The 23,162-nt window shown below is 38.6% G+C and overlaps 1 protein-coding gene across 12 annotated transcripts in view; it reads right to left on the bottom strand.

Annotated features, from left to right (window-relative positions):
* POLR3B (RNA polymerase III subunit B) overlaps positions 1-23,162 on the bottom strand; it is an 86,395-nt gene that overhangs the window by 5,652 nt on the left and 57,581 nt on the right. For 7 of the 12 annotated variants that reach the window (XR_003252046.1, XM_026056778.1, XM_026056777.1 and 4 more), the window contains 5 exons: positions 22,455-22,597; positions 10,924-11,027; positions 9,583-9,749; positions 7,383-7,496; positions 1,371-1,544 (listed from right to left, as the gene is read on the bottom strand). Coding sequence is in view for 9 of the 12 variants with exons in the window: in XM_026056778.1 (XP_025912563.1) it covers positions 1,371-1,544; positions 7,383-7,496; positions 9,583-9,749; positions 10,924-11,027; positions 22,455-22,597 (702 nt within the window). In the remaining 3 variants the exon portion in view is untranslated. Of the gene's footprint in view, positions 1-1,370; positions 1,545-4,061; positions 4,646-7,382; positions 7,497-9,582; positions 9,750-9,842; positions 10,332-10,923; positions 11,028-20,337; positions 20,957-22,454; positions 22,598-23,162 lie in introns of those variants that run through there. The other 5 variants (XM_026056782.1, XR_003252047.1, XM_026056784.1 and 2 more) reach the window with 5 other exon arrangements.

The following is a 23,162-nucleotide window of genomic DNA, read 5'->3' as shown; positions in this document are numbered from 1 at the left end:
GCTGTGTCACTGCAGTTAAAACAGTGTTGTGCTCCCATTGACACATCCTGAGTGAGAAAGGACTCATAAGAAAAGGCAGTCGTGATCTAGAATATACTCTGACTGTGGAGATTTGCAGTACAGCAAGAATCTGTTGTGAGGGCAGGGCTCACTAGATCAAGTGAAGCCACTAAGCTCCTTGTTTGGGGCCAGCCTGCTTCCAGATGGTCTGAAAAGGAGTCAGAGCAAGGCTGCACTTGCCTGCAAAAGTTTATGCATATACACACATTTCAGCACTAGATCAGTGTAGCAGGGCATGTTAACACAAACTCATCCAAGTCCATCTTAGACATTAAACGTACTGTAAACTGGTCTGTAATTAAGTTAGGCTACATCCATTTAATACACTCGCATTGATTTAGGGGTGTTTCCACACCAGTGGAGTTGTGGCAGTTTTAATTAGTGAGTTAAGTTGGCACATCAACTTGATGTGGCTAAGCCTCTAGGAAATAAAGGTTCATCCCAGTGCTGGCCTGGAGTTATTGAACTGCCAACAATTGTAGAATGAGGTGTTGACACTTGGGAGCTGACTGAGACCAGAAAGTCCAAATTTCATCCTACATTGGCTGAAACCTCACTTTAGTTCAAGCCTGGGGCATTCTTTATTATTGAGTTAGCTGGACAGTCCAGCAAAGGTTACTGGTCCCAGCTGTTTATCACTGCCTTTTGCACAGAGGTCATGGCCCCAGCAAAATGCTGATGGAACAATTTGCACCAGTGCTACTTAACTGGGCCCTGGCAAAATTGGCACGGTGACTTGAGCAGTTTAAATGGACATGATTCACTCTGCCTGAGGTGGATTAGGGAATATTACCTATAAGCAGCACCAGCAGGCTACTCCAGGGGTTTGCTAATCCCCTGCAGGGATGGGAAGGGGGGCAAGAGGCAAAGCAGAGGTAACCCTTCCCACAAGCATAGTTGGCTGCGGAAGACAACACCTGTTCCCCACATCAGGAGAGATACCTAGTCCATCAACTACAAACTCGCTTTAGTCTCAAGCTCAATCAGACCAAAAGGAATACAGCAATAACAGAACTCTGCCTCTGGTCACTAGTTCCCCAAATATCATTTTTGAATTTTGACATTGGTTTTGATTAAGGTACATGGGATTGTCAACTAGTACCTGAAGGGCACTTCAAAGCTGAGAAGCACTATAACCAAGGGTACAGTTCTCTTAAAACAGAGGCACATTTACTCTGTGTCAGTTTGCTTTACACACCTTAGACTCACGGGCTTTCTTGAAAGTATGAACACATATGAAACATGCCACATGCACAAAGTGAGGAGGGGACACCATGATTTACAAAAAGCATTACAATTAGACAACTTACCAGCCAGAGTATCCCAGCAAGCCACACTGCCCACAAACATCCACTTCAAAGGCATCACTTGAAATCATCAGTCTCTCCAGTAAAAGCATGCTGGCTCCATAACCTATTAAACAATCTCGTTCCATCTCTCCAAGACGCAAACCACCATCACGGGATCGACCTTCAGTGGGCTGCCTTTGAAATAAGGATTTGAAAAATACAGTAAATATTCCTGAACATATGTTCTACAATTCTAGGAATACCTTCCTTCAAATTGTAGGAATAGTATAGTATCAATGGACAAGAACGATCCACAAACCAGTGTTGCTGTTCTTGCAAATATATTATTCAAGTTTAAGCAATAAATCTTTGCTCCTGCACTAGCAGTATGATGCAGTTCTGAGAGTCACACCTGCAGTGTCAGGGCCACAACTCTTTACATTATAGAATACACCTGAATAAGTGAAAACAAAAGAGAGTATCCAAGAACGCAATTGTATCTAGTAACCAGATACCTGGATACATATTTGGTACTCTGTTTTGGTGAGACATTCATATTCTTTTGCTAACTAAATGAAACAATATTCAGTGGTTAATGAATGTTTTCAGTTGAACTGCAACTAAGTAAGACTAAGTTGATAAAGTAGGACCATATTCGATCTGTGAGAGAGTATCAAAACAAAGCAGAACCCAAGCAGTTAGCATGATGAATTGCTCCCTTTTCCAGTGTGCGATTACTAATTCATTATTCAAGTTCTACACATTTTTTAAAAAATATCACTTTTGTAGTTTATTTTTTTAATGCCTGTTCGATGGTTAGGAGATTGATTTCAGTGTTGTAAACTTTTCTGGTTCTGTAGGTCCTCAAAACAAATTAAAGTCTCATTTCTTTTCTGGAAAAGACTTCTTGTCCTCATGGTACTACAGGAAAACTTCAACAAAGGAATATAAGCAGACACTGAAGATTTTGAGATAAAAAGCCAAGGTACATTTTATTTTTTAACAATACTATGACTATTTAAGCCAATCTTTTGATTTCGTTGGTCACAACGTTAAAACTTTAAATGTTCTTACTTGTCACACTGCTGTTTGACTTTGTTGTATAGCCAGCATTCACTTTGCTCTCATGTACTAGCACAGTGTAGCAATATTTAGGTGGCAAATATTACAAAGTGAACCGTGAAACAAAAAAAATCTTAAAATTCCTGAAGCATGAACATATTGCATGCATTTTATTAAATACTTCAGTCCTTATATACTGAAGCATGACAGCAGACAGAAGAAATAAAAATTGGTATTAGTAATCATAAGTGGCTTCACTGGCCAGTGAAACCCAAAGTTTATGTCCTGTTTTGGTACCTGGAGCAGCGTAAAGCACCTAGAGTATCTAATGATGGACCTGGGCCATAGCTTTCACAGCATATTTTGTTTATAGTATTTCAAACTACCATATTTGCTAAACTTACTAAATATACTGAGTTTTGCAAACTTTTTACAACTCACAGAGAACAGGATTTTAAAAACCTTCAACATCTAATAATCTTTTGTAACAAGTGTAAAAAAAAATACACCAGACCAAACTGACTTTCTAAAGATGCAAGTTGTATTTGTATTTTTGGGGGGAAAGAGGGTTGGGTTTTTTTGGTTTTTTTTTTTTGTTGTTTTTTTTTTTTACTCTGACCTCATTGGAACCTATAAAACTATGGAACCTACAGAACTAATCTGCTTGCAATTCAAATAGCCCTTTTCATACATGTTACCTTCTATTTTTCTCCCTGTCAGGGGAATGGATAGAAGTTGTTTACATCCTGATTAAACTCCCTAGTCCTCCCCCACACGGCTGATGGCACCATCATTGGTCAGACATTGCTTTAAAGGACTAACCCTGTGGTGAATGCAGTTTATTTTGTGAAGACTCAAGAGGCAGATTTTAGAAGCATTGGAGGCCTCCAAAGATACAGACATCTGCTGCAATGTTAGAAGTGCCCAAGTTCCTTCTACCAATTGACTTCTGTAATATTAATTAAATGCACAAGTCTGCTTTCAAAAGTGTCACCAGGTGCTGTTCCATAAGATGAAATTCCAAAATAGCTTAAAAAATGTGATCCCCAAATAAAGTCTCAATCCAACTAAGGGAAGGTAAAATCTCTTGGAAAAAATATGGGCTTTTGCCTCCAGCCCTTGAAGAGTTGATATTCCATGGATGTTCCAACACATACGGGATGAAGATTTCTAAGGCAGCTGAAATCTCATTAAAAACCCTCGAGAAAAAAAAAATCAGCCTTCAGCTCCTAAGTGTCAAAATGACCTCACTAAAAACAACAACAACAACAAAAAACTCCTTCCCCAAAAAGTAGTTTTCTAAAGTGTTAAAAATTTCAATACTGAGGTTAGGCCTTTGAAAAGATTCTATCTTATGGTCCCTAAGTCTATGGAATTTTTGGCCAGCTCACATGAGTTTAAAAATTCCTCACTCCAAAGACTGTTTAAAATGTTAAAACAGTATTTATAAACCATTTGTGTTTTCCCTTTTCCTCTATACACACTTACACTGTAGCTGTTGCCCTGGGCAACTACTTCCATTCTTTATTCTAAACATAACATACTGAAGACAAAAAAACCATAGACTCTTAAATAAGTTTGGGAACATCTTAGAACCCATATATTTTTCATATTTCAAAAAAAAAAAAGAAAAGATAAAAAGATCTTAAAATTCTTGAATGCTAAATAAAACTGCTTCTTTACATAAAAAACTAAGGCCATGTGATATTGATACTATTTAACTGTTGCATGTAGAAAAAGAATAAAGCAATTAACTTCAGTGATTTTAAACACATTAAGAATTTATTGGCACTAATGCTGCATTTTCTGGAAGAACAGTGGGTTGAACTTATGGCCTTGTTCCTGTTTCATTGGCCAGTGGAGGGAAACACAGTCTACCCCCATGAGTAAGAGCAGTCCTTGTAGGACTCAGCAGAACTCCTTTGTGCCTGTTATGGAAAGTCAGTAGCTAAGCTCCAAAAAGAGTCTTTGGCTGAAATGCTGATCTCCAAAAGGTGGGATGCTACCTAGAAAAGCCCTGTGTGACAGGAGGAGGAAGCACTATGCTCCCACAATCCCAGAGCCCAGAGAGCCCTGACCAGCATCACCACATCATTTCCTTGTAGTACGACAGGAACTGGCACATCTGATAAGCTCAGAAGACACGCAGGAGGCAATTCTGACCACAACCATTGCAACAGCTACTCATGCAGAGAACAAACAGAAGAGCTTATATTGATCTCCTGTAAGAAAAACTAAAAGCAGTTTACTTATTAGAGAGATTTAGCAGGACTGTAGATCTGGGCAACATCATCTATAGAAACAAGTTTTAAATTAATTATGGACTACTCATGGCAAAATAAAATTAAGTACTGCATTCAATTCAACAAACCCCAGTTCAGAGGGTGACATCTGGTCATTTTTTGACTGTGTTGACAGAGTGCTGCTTTCCAATACTACAAAGTCTTGTTTTAATCAGAACAATATTTAGAACCAGTGCTGTTCAAAGGACTCAAGTCTTCTGCCTTATTCAAGATTGAAAGATAGCTTTGCTCTGTTAGGTGAAGTACACTTGATATATGATAAAATGCATTTCAAGACAATAACTGCTAAATCCCACAGTGGACGTTGTTACAGGATTACTTTTAAAATCAAAAAATTGTTAGAGACAGTCTACTCTCCAGGAAGTGTGGTGGATGATAAAACAATAGTGAATATGAAAGCTGGCAAAGCAGATGCTCTCAGAAGAGGCAATGGCAGTAACAAAAGTTTAATTAGCTGAGGAGGAAAAAAGAGAATTCATAAAAGATTAGTCAAGAAGCACCATAAATTAAACATTCACTAGCTTTCCTCAAAGTCAAATAAAGAGCCCTGGCTATGAAGCATGATGCTACTGGCTGGAACAAAGAATTTAAAGAAAGTACAGGGTGGGGGAAATCATACCACTTTCACCTTTACATACTAGCATTACCTTGACTTGGGATTTAGGTTTCATTTAAATTCAACAGCTCTAAGCAGTTGAGAATAAGCTGGGGAGGCAATATGAAAGCAGATCAAGAGATTTGGATAAGCTAGCAGCTCCATTAAACTAACTGTGTGCACTGTTAGCTGAGATGGCAAGTTTTCATTTTCATATGAAGGGCCAATACTATGACTAATGCACTGAAGAACAAAAAATGGAGCAGTCAGCCAATTAATTGGGATTATCATTTATTTTTGAAATTGGCAAGCAGCTGTGCTATGCTTGTTCTTCTTAAAGTTGTTGGTGGAAAGTCCAGACAAGAATTACAAAAACTTCTCATGCTTTCTCTCTCAGTTCAACCATTGATTATTATTTACTTCCTTGGAAAGTGTGAGACAACTTCAATCTATCCTAGAGAAAACATGTGGTTCGAAAGCCAAAGGACATAGGAAATAGGTGATGAAAAGCAAGAGAGGAAAGATACTTCTCTATCAGGTACAGCGGAGACTGGCACTGTCCCTCCATTCTCTAATAGTGCACCAACAAAACTGGAAGCTACACCTATTAAGGGAACAGCCTTTCTAACTTGTTATACAGACAGACAAGGCAAGAGAAGTGGATCAGCACAGGACCACAGAGACATAAAAAGTAAATTATGATTTGAAGAAAAGTTATTAATATAAATCATCCTTATTATAGGGAAGGACAAGATAGACATGACCTTGTGCATACATGTCAAAGACAGAACAAAAGGCATGGATCATAAATTTACATGAACAAGTCAAAAAGAAGAGTAGCACCATGCAACAGGTGTACATGATAGTCCAGAAAAACAAACAAAGGAAATTTAGAATAATCTTTGACAGAATATTCAAGACTAGCTGCCAACTGACTTTTTCGCAAGATTTAGAGATAATGCAAATAATCCTACTGTGATGGAGAGAGGGAGACAAAGTGATCCACTAGAAGCCTCCTCAAAGCAAAGTCTGTGCCACTGAACTCTTTCTTGTGAGCCAGGAATGTTGGCAATTTAGAACAACAGTGCAAGCAACCATAGAGCTCACAGCCAAAAAGTTGTTTTGGCTTTAAGGAGAAAAGGTAAGTAACATCAACGAAAGCAGAACATTTCAGATGCCTCAAAGGTCCAGAGACAGGAGTAACACCTATCTTTCTTAGAGAATACCATACCTGCTTGACTTCAGAATTTGACACCAGAAAACATTAACCTGTTAATCAACCTTTTTATTGAAGATGAAAGCCAAGTTCAGGCTTAGTGCAATGATCATGACTCTGAAGGAACTGAGGCTATATCTTTAACTGGATAAACAAAAATGGAGATTTATTGTTGCCTTCTGTGTAAATTTTGCACTTTTAGTGTGAAAGGGCAATTCTCCTGAACAGAATTGGATGAGAACTGTGGACTGGCACATACAACTCTAAAGCTCCTTCAGAAAGTCAGGTTTTGAGAGTTGAATGGAAGAGTCTGCATGGCAAAGTGCAAGCATACCAGGGACACACATCATTTTAATGTTTGTTTGCACCATACTGGAGCCAATGAGCTTGCTCTGCCTTAACAGATGAAGGCATGGGCCACATTAACTGATCAGTACCAAAAGAATGCTGAAATATTAAAAGGAAGTTTTTCTTTCTACTCATCCCTGATTTTGTAAAAGTACTACTGTTAAAGGAAAAAAAAAAACCCTCCTAAAACACCTATGATAATGAGCAATTTGACAGGAGAGGGCCAGAGCATACACCAAGAATCAATAAGTGATATTTTTAACAACTGCCAACAAAATGCAGAGAAGCAAACTCAGTTTTGGACCACATGGAACATGTCTGGTCATTCAAAACAATCTTTTACCACAGTCTACTGTGACAGCTTTTGCTCTTTAACAGTGTATTAAAAGCTAACAGCATTTCGTTTCAAGTATCAAAAGGTAAACAAACTTTGTTTTGTACCCCTCTGTCTGCTGAGCACACTTCTCAGTGTACACTAAGTACTTTTTGCATTTAGTCTATAACAATACCTGGTAAGCACTGCTCTGGGTCCTCGAGCTCTCGCATGCATTTTATCCAACACCATGTGCTTCAGTTTCTGGTAATACACAGGACCAAAATAGATATATGCTTCCAAAGGCTCCCTGAAGGAATTAAAAAAACAACAATATTTACAGTTAGCATTTATTTACCTTAATGCAGAAGAAAGTGTTGTGGACAAGTGAAATTTGAAACAATCTGGGAATCGTGGGTTCTGGAAAAAAGTGTTTGGGCTTTCAGGGCAATCAGTCTGGAAACCCTACAGAGAACCCTTTTGAACAGAAGGGCGGTACTTCCAGCATCACGTACTGCTATATCCATCCTAGCAAGGAAGGAGCTCCTGAACTTTTATCACATGCTGTGCAGACACACTGCTATACATGCAGGTACTGCTTCAGTCCTCCCTCTGTCTGCACACAGGTGTTTCGATGGTGTCATCAGCAACCGATAAAGATTGTAAATGTTATAAATATTTGAGACTTGGAAGTGTCTCAAATCATATCTGCTAATTCTCTCTACGCACCACTTTGAAGCATAACGGAAGACGCAGACTGGTAAAAACCCTCACTGCGTGGTGGCACATCAGTGCAGGCCCCGGAAAGGGAAAAGGGGAAGGAGAGCTCTCAAGAACCGTGTTTACCTAGTTGTATCAGCTCAAGAGTATCTGTAACCAGTATGGGAAGGTGTTACTCCATTCTAGGAGCTGGAGTAATGGCTAAAGATTTCTGCATTTCAAAACCCCCCAGCATTAAGAACAGTATAAGCATCTGGAGATCAGAAACCAACAGTTGAAAGCATTCAGTCATTTCCCAGCTACCACCTTCAGCACTTACTAAGAAATACCAGATTGAATACAGCCAAACTCAGCACTGCTCTTGATTTATTAAAAAAAATATATATATATGTGCAATGTAAAAAGCAGGAGACAACAGAATTACACATCCCATTCAGTCATTACTGACATGATGTAGTGTTATTCTAAAAGCTGCGTATCTATGTAAATAATAAAATATAACTAGACGTTTGGAATTTGCAAACTTTCACACATATTTACCTTCACATTTCATAACAAATAAATCAAGCATATGAAATTTTATTGCAAAAATACCTTTCTGACTACCACTATCCTGAAGCAAAGTCTCTAGATAGGGTATGCCAAAGTTTAAGTTTGGGGGAAGGGAATAAGGGGATTTTAGCAAGATGATTTTATTCTCCCAAGGAAAGGAGATTAGTCAAATTTGACTAAAAATTACCGTAATATATCAACAGAAAGTGTTTCAAACACAAGGAGAGTTCATATAAAATTTATGGAATATGGAGTGGGTAGGGAAAATAAAATCGTATCTATTAAACAAAAAGATAAACAACATATGGAATAAGTTAGTAGGAAAAGCAATTAAAATAAAAAGTATAAAAGAAATACAAGAGAGACCTAAGCTCGTTCATAGAGAAAAAGGGAACTGGGAGGATAATAAAAATAGCAGGAAGGTAGGATTAAGACACATTTTGGAAGGGCAGGCATGTGAAGCCATATGGCCTTTTCCTGTTCCTAAACTATCTTACGTTCTTTGAACTCCATGTCTCAGAAGCCAGTCTGATCAACCCAGCAGGAAGTTTGCAGATTAGAGTATTATGCCAGACTGAATCATTGTGTAATCAGTGGAAGGGAAAAAAAAAGGGGGGGGGGGCAAAAAAAAAAAGCACACACAAAATATTCCCAAGGAACAGACACCTGCCTCCAAATCCATATTTTACAGTCCTCTTATAGTCGGTATGAAAATGCTAATCTGATTGCAAGTGTATATAAAAATTACTACCAACAGAACCTTGACATTACTTATAATCTCTCAGAAAGAAAACCTTGATTCTACTTTTTTTTCATGGAGCAGAAGTTGTGAGATTTTGATACATATTACAAGGGCAATTGACACATTACAGTCATGCAAATACCAATAATTCCTAAAATGAGGAACTACATACTACTTTAGAGAGAGAGAGAGAGAGAGAGAGAGAGAGAGAGAGAGAGAGAGAAGTGCCCCTTTCTTCAGCCCCTTTTCTCCATCTCAAAGAGTGGCTTGTCAATAAGAGAAAGTTCCTGAGCTCTGCAGGCATAAGAAGATTTTTCAGATGTGTCTCAACAGGATTTTCCCACTCCCCTGAAACATCTAAAATGATGCAGCAGATTCTTACCCAGTGATACCAGATGTTACGTAGTCCTTCCCTAGGTAGTTATAACCATGGCGAATAAGATCTTCGCACACATCCTTAACTTTACTGCCTCCAAAAGCTGTTCCATAATGAAATCTGCCATCCAGGACCCCAGCCTTTCCAGCCAAGAGTTCAATTAACTTTCCTACCTGTGCAAGGACAAACAGAATTAACAGGGAGCAGTGCCTTCCCCAGTATGTGCCTCTCCCTTGTCAAACACCTCCTGGACTTTAAAAACATACCATCCTCTATATGGCTGCCAGCACCTATTCCAGTGGGGAAAAACTTGCTCATTGCTTGCCCTCTTGCCAAGGCCCCTCTAGTCCTGCCCAGGATGTGGCCCCCGAAGCCTGCCCAGCGGCAGGACGCGCTGTTACCTCCTGGCCTGGCTGAAGAGATGCAGCTGAATGCAGAGCGCATGCACATCTGGCTGGGCGAGAAGCTGCTCGCCTGCACCAGCACATCTCTGGATTAGCTGCAGTGCAAGTTAGCAAGGCAAAGTGTCTGGGAGGTGGCAGCCTGGGCTACTGCATGCGGTAGGAGGAATAGAGGAAACCCAAGGAGAACAGGGAGTGCTCTTGTGTGAAGGGGTGAAAACCAGACACATGGCAGGGTCTGGAAACCTCTTTAAGGTCCAGAGTTAGGCAACCCCATTCTTCCCACTTGTCTGGACAGTGAGCAGGATCCAGTGTGGCCTTCCGCTCTCCAAGACAGCCTCAGAGATTGACACACTAGACAGCACAAGGGAGAACAAAAGGGAGGAAGCTAATGAAGAAAAAAACGTCAGAGACTGTATGAAAAAATCAGAAGTCCCACATAAAGGCCAAGTTGTGATGTATTTAGTGTGGCCCTGCAGCACAGGTACAACACTTGCATTAATTCCAGGCAATAGGATGTAATGTTAAGAAGTTACGTAGCTCTAGAACTATATTAAAACTCCTTTCCACTCTGCACCTCATGCAATTTGCCCCAGTCTGCTTAATAGTACAGCAACACAGGCAAAACAGAAGAAGCAGGGAGAACAAGAAACTTTCACATGGAAAGAATACAACTGAAGTACTAGTTTAATGCAGAATGACATGAATATGATGAACAAACAGACCACATCCCTATTCATTTTATATTAGGATGTTTTGAATCATGCAAAACAGATTGCTGACTACTCTTAAGAGAGCAAAAGCAAATGGCATGATGACTGGAGAATATTTTCAGTGCAACTGTGCATTTCCAATTTTCTTTTTTTTTTTAAATTTCTTCTGGCTAAGCCACTCCACTTGCTCTACTGGGGGACCCTGTCTCTTTAATCGTAACGTAACCACTGACCGTCATACGTGATGGGAAGCCATGAGGGTTCATTATGATATCTGGACAGATTCCTGTATCACAAAATGGCATGTCCTCCTGAGGAACAATCAGTCCACACACCCCTGCAGAAGAGAAAACATTTCAATTCACAAGCAGCAAACCACCAGCAGGGCCGATGCTTATCACCAGATTTTCTTTAGTGTTTTCCTCCTCCTCTCTTTCTCATGGATCACTTTTTACCCAGATTCATTACCATGACCAGTGCTCACAACCTGCAGGCTAGAAGACAGAACTGGCAAAATTAGCATAGCCTTACATAACGCTTCCAGTGATTTGTGAGTTAGCAAATTAGGGAAGAAAGCTTTAGATAGTTTTCAGAGGCGACCAGAAACTTCTGACCAGCCAGTCTGGAACACCTCAAAGGAGATGTAGGTTTTAGAGCTGGTGCTACTACTGCCTGAAAGAAAAACAAAACAAAACAAAACAACAACAAAAATCAAGCCTCTTACAACATCTCTTTGGGCACCTAAAATTATTATTAATTTGAAATCTGTTTATCATATGTATCTTTGCTAAATGCTGTAAATAAAAACAAATGAATGAAGTCAGGACTTTGGCAGGGGCTGAGGGGAGATGAATAGGGAAAAATATAAAAAATAATGTTTTTTTTTCAGGTAGCATTCATTTACTGAGCAAAGACTGCCCTTCAGGAATTACAAAGTATGATCTGCTCCCCAGACTGCTTACAGTTTGTGTACAAGGACTGACAAAATATGTCTTTAAAAGTTTCAGAAGCTTTTTTCAGTCTTATTAGATTATTGGATTTAAAACAAACAAAAAGACAAACTCTAAAACTATTTAGGAAAGATGAAACAGAGCCTGAAACCCATTTACAATAGTCTATCACACATCACAGAATTTTTTTTCCCAACTCTTATGACTGTTTCTACAGTGAATTCTGCAGATGAAAATACTGCAGCTATAAATGACAGAGAGATCTAACATTCAAATTCAGGTGCTAAAATGCAGCTGCTTAAGCCCGTACTCCTTTGAACCAAAGCTACTGTTTCAGTTGGACAATTTCTTCCAGAAGCCCTCAGAGCTGAAAAAGCCTGCAAGCTATTTGAGCTCAGCCTGCTGCAACTGCCAGAGCATGCTCTGGGAACGGTCCTGGAGTGGAGGGGGCTCCTGCAAGACTGAGGGTGCCGGTTACAACCCTAAAAAGGCATCCCCCCACCAGCCAGTTCACAGGGGGATATTGGCGTCTGCTCAGGAGGGAGCTCCTCTTCCACTGTCCAAGCAAGACAGGGATAGGTGTATGGGACAGTAGTTAACAGAATGAGAATGGTAAGCATGGGGGAAGGGAGCAGAAAGAAAGGATTGGAGCGTCCGGGGGCTTTTAGTATTTAGTTTTTAAACCTTTTACAAACTAATTTTCATTTTTCTATTATGATAAATCAGTAACATCCTTCTCCCCTTCCCCGCCGAGCAGCAATCATTTGCTGAAAAAAAAAAAAACCCCACCATCTCTCTTGCACACAGCATTTTTATCCTAAAAAAATATATATATATATAAATGTATTTGTGTGTGTTTATATATATCAGGGCATGTATATTTTTCCTCATTCCCATTTACTTCTAAGAAAGCGTTAGGTTGCATCTGGACTTCAGGGCACCTGTAAGACAAAAATTAAATCTTAGCTAACTTAAAATTACTTTAGTCTCTGGAAACCTTTTATATGCCAAGACGGTTCCCATAGCAGACAGCCACTGTGTTGTTTGTTTTGTGTGAAAGTGAATGATAAAAGATCCATGAAATCGACACAGAAAGGCAGAACAGCAGAAAGAGCTGAGGGCTCTCCATCATAGCGGCTTCTCCCCTCCGCTGACTTGCGGAACAATGGCACCTACACACCCAACTGCAGATCTAACACAGCTGTGCATTTCATTAGATGAAGAGCACTAGTGACACAAGTAAATAATTAACTTATTCTGGTCCGCTGACTGTGGTTATGAGACCAGTCATAGCTGACAGATTTTAATACAAGTTAACACAAAGACAGCATAATGAGCTTAGAAGTTAAAAACAAAATATTTAGACAGAATCCAGAAATGCGAGGCTCACTAGGCCATTTCTAAAGTTTCTATTTTAGCCCCCCCCCCCCAAAAAAAAAAAAAAAAGCTATAAAAGCTCAGTTCTAAGCTTCTGTATTTTAGGAAGTTGCTGAGTTTACACAATAGACCTATAGCACAAACATATAATTTAGAGAACAGGACAGAGAGCAGTTTCTTCCCCCCGTGTTTTAAGAAAGTTCATTCTCTCTTGTAAAAAGGACACCTTTCCTGTAAACAATGCTACTTCTAAAAGCACATAACTGCAATTCGGTAAATTGTTAACTTCATTTCATTTTGCAGTCACTTTTCCTTGGCAGCTCTACAAAAGCAAGCTGCTGCTTACAGGTCTGTACTGTAAGCTCCAGAATTTGCTACTCTTTTTGCATCCACAATTGCTGAGCCCCGATTTGCAGCAGAAGCAGTGAAACACAAGTCTACCAGCACTTTATTGCCAAGCAGCTGCCACTAAGGAAAGTATGAAAAAGTGATCAAGTGAATTAACCCATGCTAAGTGGAATTATGGCTTGAAACTGGCTAATGAAACAGTAAAAGGAAAAAGAAGATGCTGGATTTAAGACAACCTCAATTTCCAAATCTTGCCCTGTCAAAGTATGATCTGCATTTCAGCTGCCCAGCTATTCCCCATAAAGTATTCATTAACAGGACTCACTTAAACTAGTGAGTATCTTGGGTCTGTGGCTCTTACTGAAAGTTTTTACTGATTTCCTAATTCCTATTAATTTAGGCATCACATGAAAACTGTTCCCCAGAATATATTTTAGTCAAATAGGACACAGAAAATAATGTTATTCAGTTACATTCACCTCCACCTTCCCCTTCACACATTTTTATATGCTCCATCTGATATTTAGCAATAGAGTTTCAGACTAAATGCTGTACTACTATGGGCCAGAATCTGCTCTCACCTACACACTCCGGACATGTCATCTAGCACAACAATCAAACAGTAACAGTCAGAAAAGGCTGCAAATATTTTTCCAGACAAAACAAAAAAAGCAAGATTTTTTTTTAATGTGTGGACTAACAAGAGGCTTATATGTTTGAGCAAGATAGCATACAGTAGCTTGCTAAATCTCATTTCTTTTCAATTATAAATCAAATCCAGTTCCAGAATAAGCTTTGTATATGAATTTCATGATGTCATCTTAGGGTGAAATTAATTACAATGGTAGCAAATACTTTTAAGATTTCTCTCTCAAAAAAAGTGGATTAATGAGCATGGCAGTTTGCTGCAAGGATAACAGCTTAAATGAGAATAAACTTAAATCAGATTTCTACAGTAGTTTTACTTGCAAGTATAAAACAGTCATAAGCCGTGATTTTCAACGGTATTGTATACCAGCCACTAAATGACAGCCCTCTGCCTATGCCTGATGGCCCCTATCCTCACACATGGCCCAGTCTGCACAGGATCTCAACACCCATGTCCTACACAGGGCCCAGTATATATGCAGTATTTTAGGACAGAGAATAAAGATCCCTTAATCCCCTTACTTTTGTCCTTTAAGAGTTTCTTTTTCTAACCCGGAGAAATTCAGGTTTCCAGAATTTGCATCTTTGGTATGGTCGCTTTAACAGCTTGCTGCCAGCCTGCACATATACAGACTTGTAAAACAGCAGTTCAGCAATGGGGGGGGTTGGGCGGGGGGGGGACATGGGAAGGGGACAGGGAGGAAACACAACAGTATGGGAAAGTTTTTCCACCAGCTACGATAAGATGCCTTCTCTACACGCACATGCCAAATGAAAAAAAAAAAATCAAATAAGTCTAAACAACCTAATATAGAAAACTAATTACTACCAGCAGGAGGGACATTAGAGAGCAAAGAGACTAACTGAATAGCAGCAGCAGTAATACCAGTTTCTATCAGCGAGATGAAAAGAAGTGCATTACTAAATGTACTTGTTTATTTATTCCAATGATATAGTGGTAAAAGAGCTAAAAATAACTTAAAAGGTGTCTATTTTAGATTTACCAGACTTGACAGAATTTGTAAATACTCCTATGAGAAATTAGACTACGTCACAGAATTAAGAGGAGTTGTAGCTATAACACAGCACTGTCTATTGTGGACAAGTTACAAATGGATCAGTAAAAATTATTAAGGTTAAACAAAAATGTACATCTGCTTCAAAACCCTCTAATTACATACTATATTGTCTAACTAAGTATAAAACAACTCCAGAAGAAAAGTGCTGTATCGTATAAGCTTTGTTCAATGTGGAATCATTCACTGATCTATCATATCACTTGCTACATCCCATTTGACATAAAAGGTAAAGAACAGAATTAAAATTAACAGATAAATAATGCATAAGTAAACTTGATTAGTTTTCTTATTAAAAACATCACTCTAAATGAGAGGAGGTGCTAGAAGACAATACAGTTTGTACACTGCTTTCCCATGAGCTGCTGAATGGTCTGATGTGATAAATTTGCATAGTCTGAAGCACACAAAGAGCTGATTAATTGAAACCCTTACAATGCTTCTGGAAGCAGCTATTGTAAAACAATAACCATAGGAACTTTACAAAATACACATGGCTGAATGAGTCAAGAGCTTAATAAAATGTGTGTTCAGGATACACTATTTGGAAACAGAATTAGAGATTTTTGTTCTGTGCCATAAAATGCTAAATCACCCTAATTTCAGAGGTTCAGTTGAGGATTTACTGAAAAGGTCAGAAGGTTACCTGTTTGCTGCTTGAGATAAAAAATGCTGTAATTTTCTTCCTAAGAGAGCAAGCTAACCAAGGGTTTTGTTAAAAGCAAACAGAAAAACCCATATCAGAAGTTTTAATGGAATTCTGACATCTCATTTTCTACCTTTGAAGATAAAAATAAGGTAAAAATTCCTACCTTTCCTGATGCCTAATGAGTTTTAATCATCTCACATTCCTGCAGTCATGTAACAGCAAAGTCTTTTTAATACCACTTCAAGCATTTAATTCCTATCAGCCCACTGATGTTTCATTACAGATAATGTACTAAGTCTGACTTGTAACACGGGGGAAAACGACACAAGTAGTCATTTAAAACTAACATCTTACTTTATGTGCTCCGCTTATATGTACTGTACAAGTGGTTATTTAAAGGATAAAGATAAGTTGTTCTCAGCTATAAATTTAGACAAGCAATAGGCAGATGCTCCAAAGCAGTAAAAATTCAAAAAAGCAAGCAAGCCCAGACTTTGGCAGATAAATGGTATTGCAATAAAGTTTACGTAGTTGACAATGCTGTGAATGGATTTTGTTTTGACACTAAAGAACATGGTTCATTTAGGAAAACAAAGAACATCTTTCATGAATTTCAACTCGTTTCCTTGTCTTTAGAGTTGTTTAAGTGCAGATACTTCAGAAAGGTTTAATCCTTTATCTTAGATCTTCAGCTATTAAAAAGCTTCTGTTTGCTAGTTCAAACAATCTCTTGCTTAAATACAGTTTTTCCACTCCTCAGGAATACTGTTCAGTATTGCTGCTTAGTTCTGTGATCTACAGGACCTTTGTTGGAGGTGTTAATCCTTTTTCACATGAGAGACTGAGAAATGTTCTTTCAGAGAAGTGATATATTGCTTTTTTTCACATCAAAGGAGCCCAACTTTTTCCTCATTGTGACTTGTAGCAAAGCAAGAGGAAATCTGGAAATATAATAATTTAGTTTGTATGGAACTCAGATGAAGCTTCTTTAGCTTCACAATCCTTCAGCCTTCTGTGCTTTGAAAAGTAAAATTGCTGGAAGAATGCAAGATTGAAAAATAAAATAATAAACTGAAAAGTTTCTTTATCCTTCTGGAAAATATATGATGCAATATAGTTAAAACAAAGTTCTAAAGATTAAAATAAGTCTCCTCTGGTAAATGTGTATTTGTTTCCTATACACTAGAAGCTTAAGGGCTTTACACACTAAAGGGACAGTCCCAGTCCCAAAGAACTTACTGCAACATCCAGTTTGAAGATGAATATTGAGATAAAGCAAATTATTAGCTGGTGAGTTTTAGAACACAACCTGATGGTCTTGCATTTGTTTTTCTGTTCTCTCCACATCCTTCTTTGTTGACAGGTCTCAAAGGGAAGGCTAGGGTTTACAGGCAGTTCTGAAGAAGTGTACTTAAAAGATGGACTTGCATGAAAAGAGGGTGTGGTGGACAGCCAGGAAGAAGTGACCCTTGCCAAAGAGTGTTGACATGGGAGAGGACACAAAGAAGGTAGCAAATACAGATGCAGTAGCATAGATCTAAATTATTACAGAGGCCTACAGAACCTACATACATATTTAACGAAAGGCTCCTCTTTAACAAAAGGCTAAAGCTGGTTTGTGAGATTTAATCTGTTTTATCCCAGACACTTTCCGATTCTGTTACTCTGCTTCCTTCTGCCCCAGTGACAAAGTATAGCTTTGGAATACAAATCAATTTGGAATACAAGAAAAGGCCCATGACAAAAAAATTGAGAAATATGGTTCATGTAACCTTATTTTCTCCACGGTTAATTATTTTAAAACTATCATTACAATTCCATGAAATCAAATCTCACTTGCACGTACTTCTTTTAGAAAATGAAAATACTTCACAGAAAAGATTGACAATAAAGAAATGTATATGCTTTCTCTCCTTCTCACTGTATCAAGATACTTGTTAGCTTAAGCCCATCATAGGTTTAAATGGCTCTGTGATGGGCTTAAAACTAACATTCACAGATTAAACTTCAAGTGGGTAACCAACTGCATTCAGAAGATGATGAGCGAACAAATTTAGGGCTAATTAAAAATTCTCTCAAAGGAAATTGTTAAATTGTTAGTATTAGGATTTTTGCAAGACAATTGTCTATATTCTTCTGTTCTGATTGATCCTTCCCCGAGCTGATGTCAGAGAATGATGATACCAGCTATACTTCTAAACAGCTAGCAAGGGAGGCTTTCCCTTTCCTTTTCATGCCTTTTGCCAAGTTCTATCACTGCCTGCAATTCAACACTGATGTCAAGACCCAGTTCTTCACTGCATACTTAAGTTGCAAAACAGTGAACTCCAGTGTTCCTGTCAGTTTTTTTTCCTTAGTATCTAAAATATATATCTCCTCCCCTAAGCACACGTCTCCTTTTTTCTATTCTTTGTAATATCTTTTCCATAATGTAGTACAAGCCAGTGAACTGAAAGGTCTACTACCAGTAAGGGTATATATCCTAGTGGGATGTAGTAATTTAGAATATGCTTGCTCTCCAGATCGAAAGAGGCTATCACAGATTGGTGTGCTGGTCAGCTAACAAATACATGCCTCCAAAATCTGTAACAAAACTGTTACAAAGTTTCCACTCTGAGCTCCAAAGGCAAGCTGAAAGGCACATTTGGCAATATGAATAATTTATGTTGTTGGCTTATTACTGTTACAAACCCAAAGCATAGATATGTGGGCGAATCAGTCATTCTAACTTGATGTGATGCCACACATAATTATGAAAGTCCTCTAAGTTCCCTACAGCATTTAGGGTGTTGTTTGTCATTACCATGGGATTTCCACAGGTATTTTACTTTAGAAAAAATATTGCTAGTGTTCTGTGAATTTCCAGATATTAAAGAAAATATCAGCATATTCCAGTACAGTATTTGACCCTGAATATCAGGGTTTGATAAGTAATAAGAGTGAGTACTAGTGAGATGTCTGTCCTTCAAGACCTCTGAAATGAGCTTCCTTTAGACTGGGAGATGCCTTACTTCATATTTAGCACTTAAAGAAGACACTGCACCCTAAAGCCATATTGTGTTCTTGCAGTCTGCCCTACACCCTTCTGTTTTATTGCATCGTTCTTTCACTTCCCTTTCTTCTCCTCTATGGTTCTAGACTTGTGGAATACCCTTTTTCTTGATTTTTGGAGAGGTATGAAGATCAGTTCCATTTAAATCCCATTCAAGTAACTATTTCTAAAGGTTCACATCAATAGCTCAGGCTAGGAAAAAATCTTACCTGCTTTAATTTTTCATGCAAGATGCCAAAAGCATTTATCATGATTGATCTAGTGACTTCATTACTATAATGTGTAGGCTGTTTTTTACTCTAGCAAGAAAATTCATCACACACAATACCAAACATATTGTTATATAATAACTTGTAGCTAAAGCATTGCATGCCACCTATAGGAGCAAGGACCAGTTAGATGAAGCTCAAAAAAATATGAAGAAATGGGCTTTGCTATAATAGTTACTACAGGCTTAACTGTCCTGCATATTTTCATTGTATCTCGGATCTAAAAATTATTTGAAAGCAACTCCACAGGGAATTTCCTTGAAGGAGCATCTATGCAACCATCAAAACCGCTCAACTCTTTCTGTTTGCCTCTGAAGCTAATGACCTTCCCCCTCACTTACCGAAACTATCCTATATAGCAGTAGTCCAAGAAGTAGACTGCATGTTAAAAAGAAAAACCAAGTAAAAGGAAAACCAAGAATGTACTGTTCCTTCTTTACTTTTTTGAAGCATCCAATGGGTATTGGTTTTCCAGTAATGGTGATGGACACCATGGCAGATAATAAGAAATTCTAGAAGATTTTAAGTGCTTCCTATTTTTGGATCAAAAGCCATCTTGAAAATATAATCAGGAGTAATATTTCAATGCTCATCAGAAAAGTCTCTATTTATTAACAAGAGAAGAAAAATGGCAGGATTTCTTTCGAATACAGAGTTCCAAAAGTCAATTTTATGGGTCTATGGGAAAGTATCTGCACACCTGTGGAAGTTAAGGGTGATCTTGAAGAGAGCTGGCTATACTGAAAAAATCTGTGTTGACTCCACTCCGTGGGAAACATCTACAAAGAACTTGAGGCAATGTATCTGGTAACAGCTGACATTATGATCAACATAGCCTTTTGTACCCATTTCACCTCTCTTCTCACTGACAGATTTGCTCTAGACAGACATCCTGATCACTAAACCTGGAAATTACAGGCATATGGATTACTGTGGCAGCTCTGCATCTCATAACAGAGATGCAGTCTTCCATTTCAGTCACCTGGCCATGTTGTTGCCACTGGTGCTTAAGTACTTCCATAGCCCCAGCAAGTCAAAAAAGGCCTCAAGCTTGACCTCTGGGTACACATGTGAGTAAAGTAGTAAACTGTGGTATGGAACATTATAAAAATGACTTCTCACTTGTGCCTTGGGTCCATCTGTAAGCAGTGCTCTTCATCCCCACTTCAATCACACAGGCACTGAAAATGCTGGAGATGATACTGTTTAAGCTTCATTTAAGACAGATCTACAGCTGGTTACTGCCATCTGCTTAGCCTGGAGAAGATGAGGCTCTGTGAGAGATCTTATCAACACTTACAAAAATCTGAAGAAGGGGTATAAAGAAGGTAGGGCCAGACTCTTCTCAGTGGTGCCCAATGACAGGATGAAAGGCAATAGGCACGTACTGAAACACAGGAAATTCAACTTGAACGCAAGAAAATGCTTCTTCACTGTGACGGTAACTGAGCACAGGAACAGGTTGTCCAGAAAGATTGTGGAGTCTCCATCCTTGGAGACATTCAAAATCCAGCTGGACACGGTCCTGAGCAACCTACTCTAGGTAACCCTGCTTGAGCAGGGGGGTTGGACCAGATGACCTCCAGAGGTCCCTTCCTACCCCAATTACTCTGTGATTCTGTGTACTGATGACATTTCTTGCAGTTTCATCTCGTTTCACTGGCTCAGATCTTCATATGGATGTTGTGCAAGTACCAGCTCTCTGCTGGTTGACTTTAGGGCAGAGTTTCCCAGTTCCACTCCAAGAATACAGCATGTGAATCAGCACAGGAAGTTCAAAGCCACCTGAGGCTGGGACTAGAGAAGGACTGGTGGTAAATCAAGGACACAAAATGCTGAGGGGGACAGTAGCAGGGAGCTCTTCCTAACAAAAAGCATCCTCTCTTTCATGCATCTGCTGACAAAGAGAAGAGAACACTGCTCAAGAAAGGCCAGTTTGTTTGCAAGACAATGGCCCTCAGCTCATATCATAAGTGGAGCTATTACTGCAACGTTCATCGACTTCAACTAATTGTAAGAACAAACACTTCAAATCTAAACAGTATCCTTCATTACTTCCTCAGTTTTGATGATTCCCCCTCTGTCCCCTCAACATAGACCTAGCAGATACTTGTGTCACTAGAATTAAGAGGCTGGTGCTTTAAACTGTTTGAATGCTCTGGTTCCCGTTCCTCAGAAGTCAAAATAAGGAAGTAAGGATTTTTTTGTTCCAACAGTTATTAAGATAATATCACACTTGCCCAGTAATAGGAGAGGAGTGTCTGTGCTGCAATGGAAAGGATTTAGTAGTATCAACCTCTTTCTCTTCCACCCCAGTATCTTTGACATGAGACTGAGCAATGTTTTCAAACCAAAAGAAGACTTAAATGTGTAACAAGATTACAACATTAAGGCATTAGGTTCAGTGTAGTGCATACAGTAAAGCAGAAGATCATGCTAAAAGTACTAAAATTAGAGAGTTTCCAACTGTACAGATAGATGAAAATATTAATATCAGTCAAAACTAGTTTCACAGTGAGACCAAGAGGATCAAAACATTTTTTAAAGTCATTTACAGTCACACTGTTTTCAGTCACTTCCTTCTTAACACCACCCAGCCCGTTAAGATTCAGAGAGGAAATTCTGAGTCATGATTTGTTGCTATTAAGGTCAAAGGGAGTCCATTACTGTCTTCAACAGACATGGAAACAGGCTCCTGATTTTCATCTTACTGACTACTCAATTAACATCCAACACTAGAGAGCTATATGCCACTAAGCAGCTTCCCAGTAGATACCCATTTTCAACTCTCAGTTTGAAGATCCAGCGCCCCAGATCATGATCAAATCGTATTCTTAAAAAAACAAAAAAACACACTCTTTCTGGTCTCTGCTGGTGCATTTCCAGTTGCAATCTTGTCTTCTTTCCCTTTTACATCACAGCTCTGGGTTATTTATCCTTAGTCTGCTACTTTAGAGCAATACGTCTGTACTGATGACTTACACAAATCCCATTCCAGCTCCGGTCTTTTTTGTCCATTCAAAATTGGCCCTCTGACTCTTTCCTCCAGTAACCTTCTTGCTAACCATGACAAACCTATTATCTAAAAACAAATTCAAACCTAAAAAAAACCCCAAAACAAAAATAAAACCTCAAAACTCTGGTTTTGGTTATAATAGGCAATTGCCATATTTTTCATATTTATAAGTCAACACAAAGTTGTGTTTGCCTATTTCTCCCTCATTTCCAGAAACATCCTTGCCGAATCAGGTAAACTTAACCAAAAAGGAATAAGGTCTTCTACCACTGCATTCATAAAAGATCGGAACCAATGAATGGAAACATGCATGATGATATTACATATGTATAGTATGCATACCCAACATGCATTTATTTTGATTAAATATGTAGCTTACCCTTCTGCCCATGACGACTGCTAAACTTATCTCCAATTTCTGGACGTCTAGTTTGCCTCAGCAACATTTTGATCAAAAAAGCATCCTCTGCATTTGATGAAATCATAACTTTTTCAATATAAGAATCAGTTGCACCTTTGTAGCTAGTAAAAGGAGAAAAAGCATGACTTTTACATTCATGACACAAACACAAGTTACAAACAAGTATCTATGTACTGGTAAGTTTCTGGCTAAAATATAGTCTTCATGGGACATCTCATCTTTGCTCCATTGGCTTCCCATATACATGCATATAATAAAGAATTCAGGAGTCCAGAATATTTCTGGAAAAGAAAAGGATTAAAAGATACAGTAAAAACAAAGGGAGAATTAAGATGAAAGAGAAAAGAACAAAGTATGTTTTGTCACGTGCTCTCTTCTTGACAAAAAAAAAAATTCCTAGTATATTGCAGACTTCTGGATCTTCTATTAAATAAGCAAACAAAAGCCAAGTAGAGGGTCATAGCTGAAGAAGGGAGCTTAAAGAATATCCTATGAGAATTTAAGAACAAAATTAAGATTTAATATCTTGACTGAAGCTATGCATCAGGTGCAGGTGTAGAAATGAACCATGGCCAGAACATAACATGGGGTACAGAAAGATATGAACTCTAGAGTGTTTTGAAGCTTTGAAGCCTGAATTTATGTACCAGGAGATGTAGAGATTCA

Source organism: Apteryx rowi, unplaced genomic scaffold, assembly GCF_003343035.1.
Source record: "Apteryx rowi isolate R43461 unplaced genomic scaffold, aptRow1 scaffold_133, whole genome shotgun sequence".
Taxonomy (NCBI): domain Eukaryota; kingdom Metazoa; phylum Chordata; class Aves; order Apterygiformes; family Apterygidae; genus Apteryx; species Apteryx rowi.
This window is presented reverse-complemented; position numbering and strand designations above follow the sequence as displayed.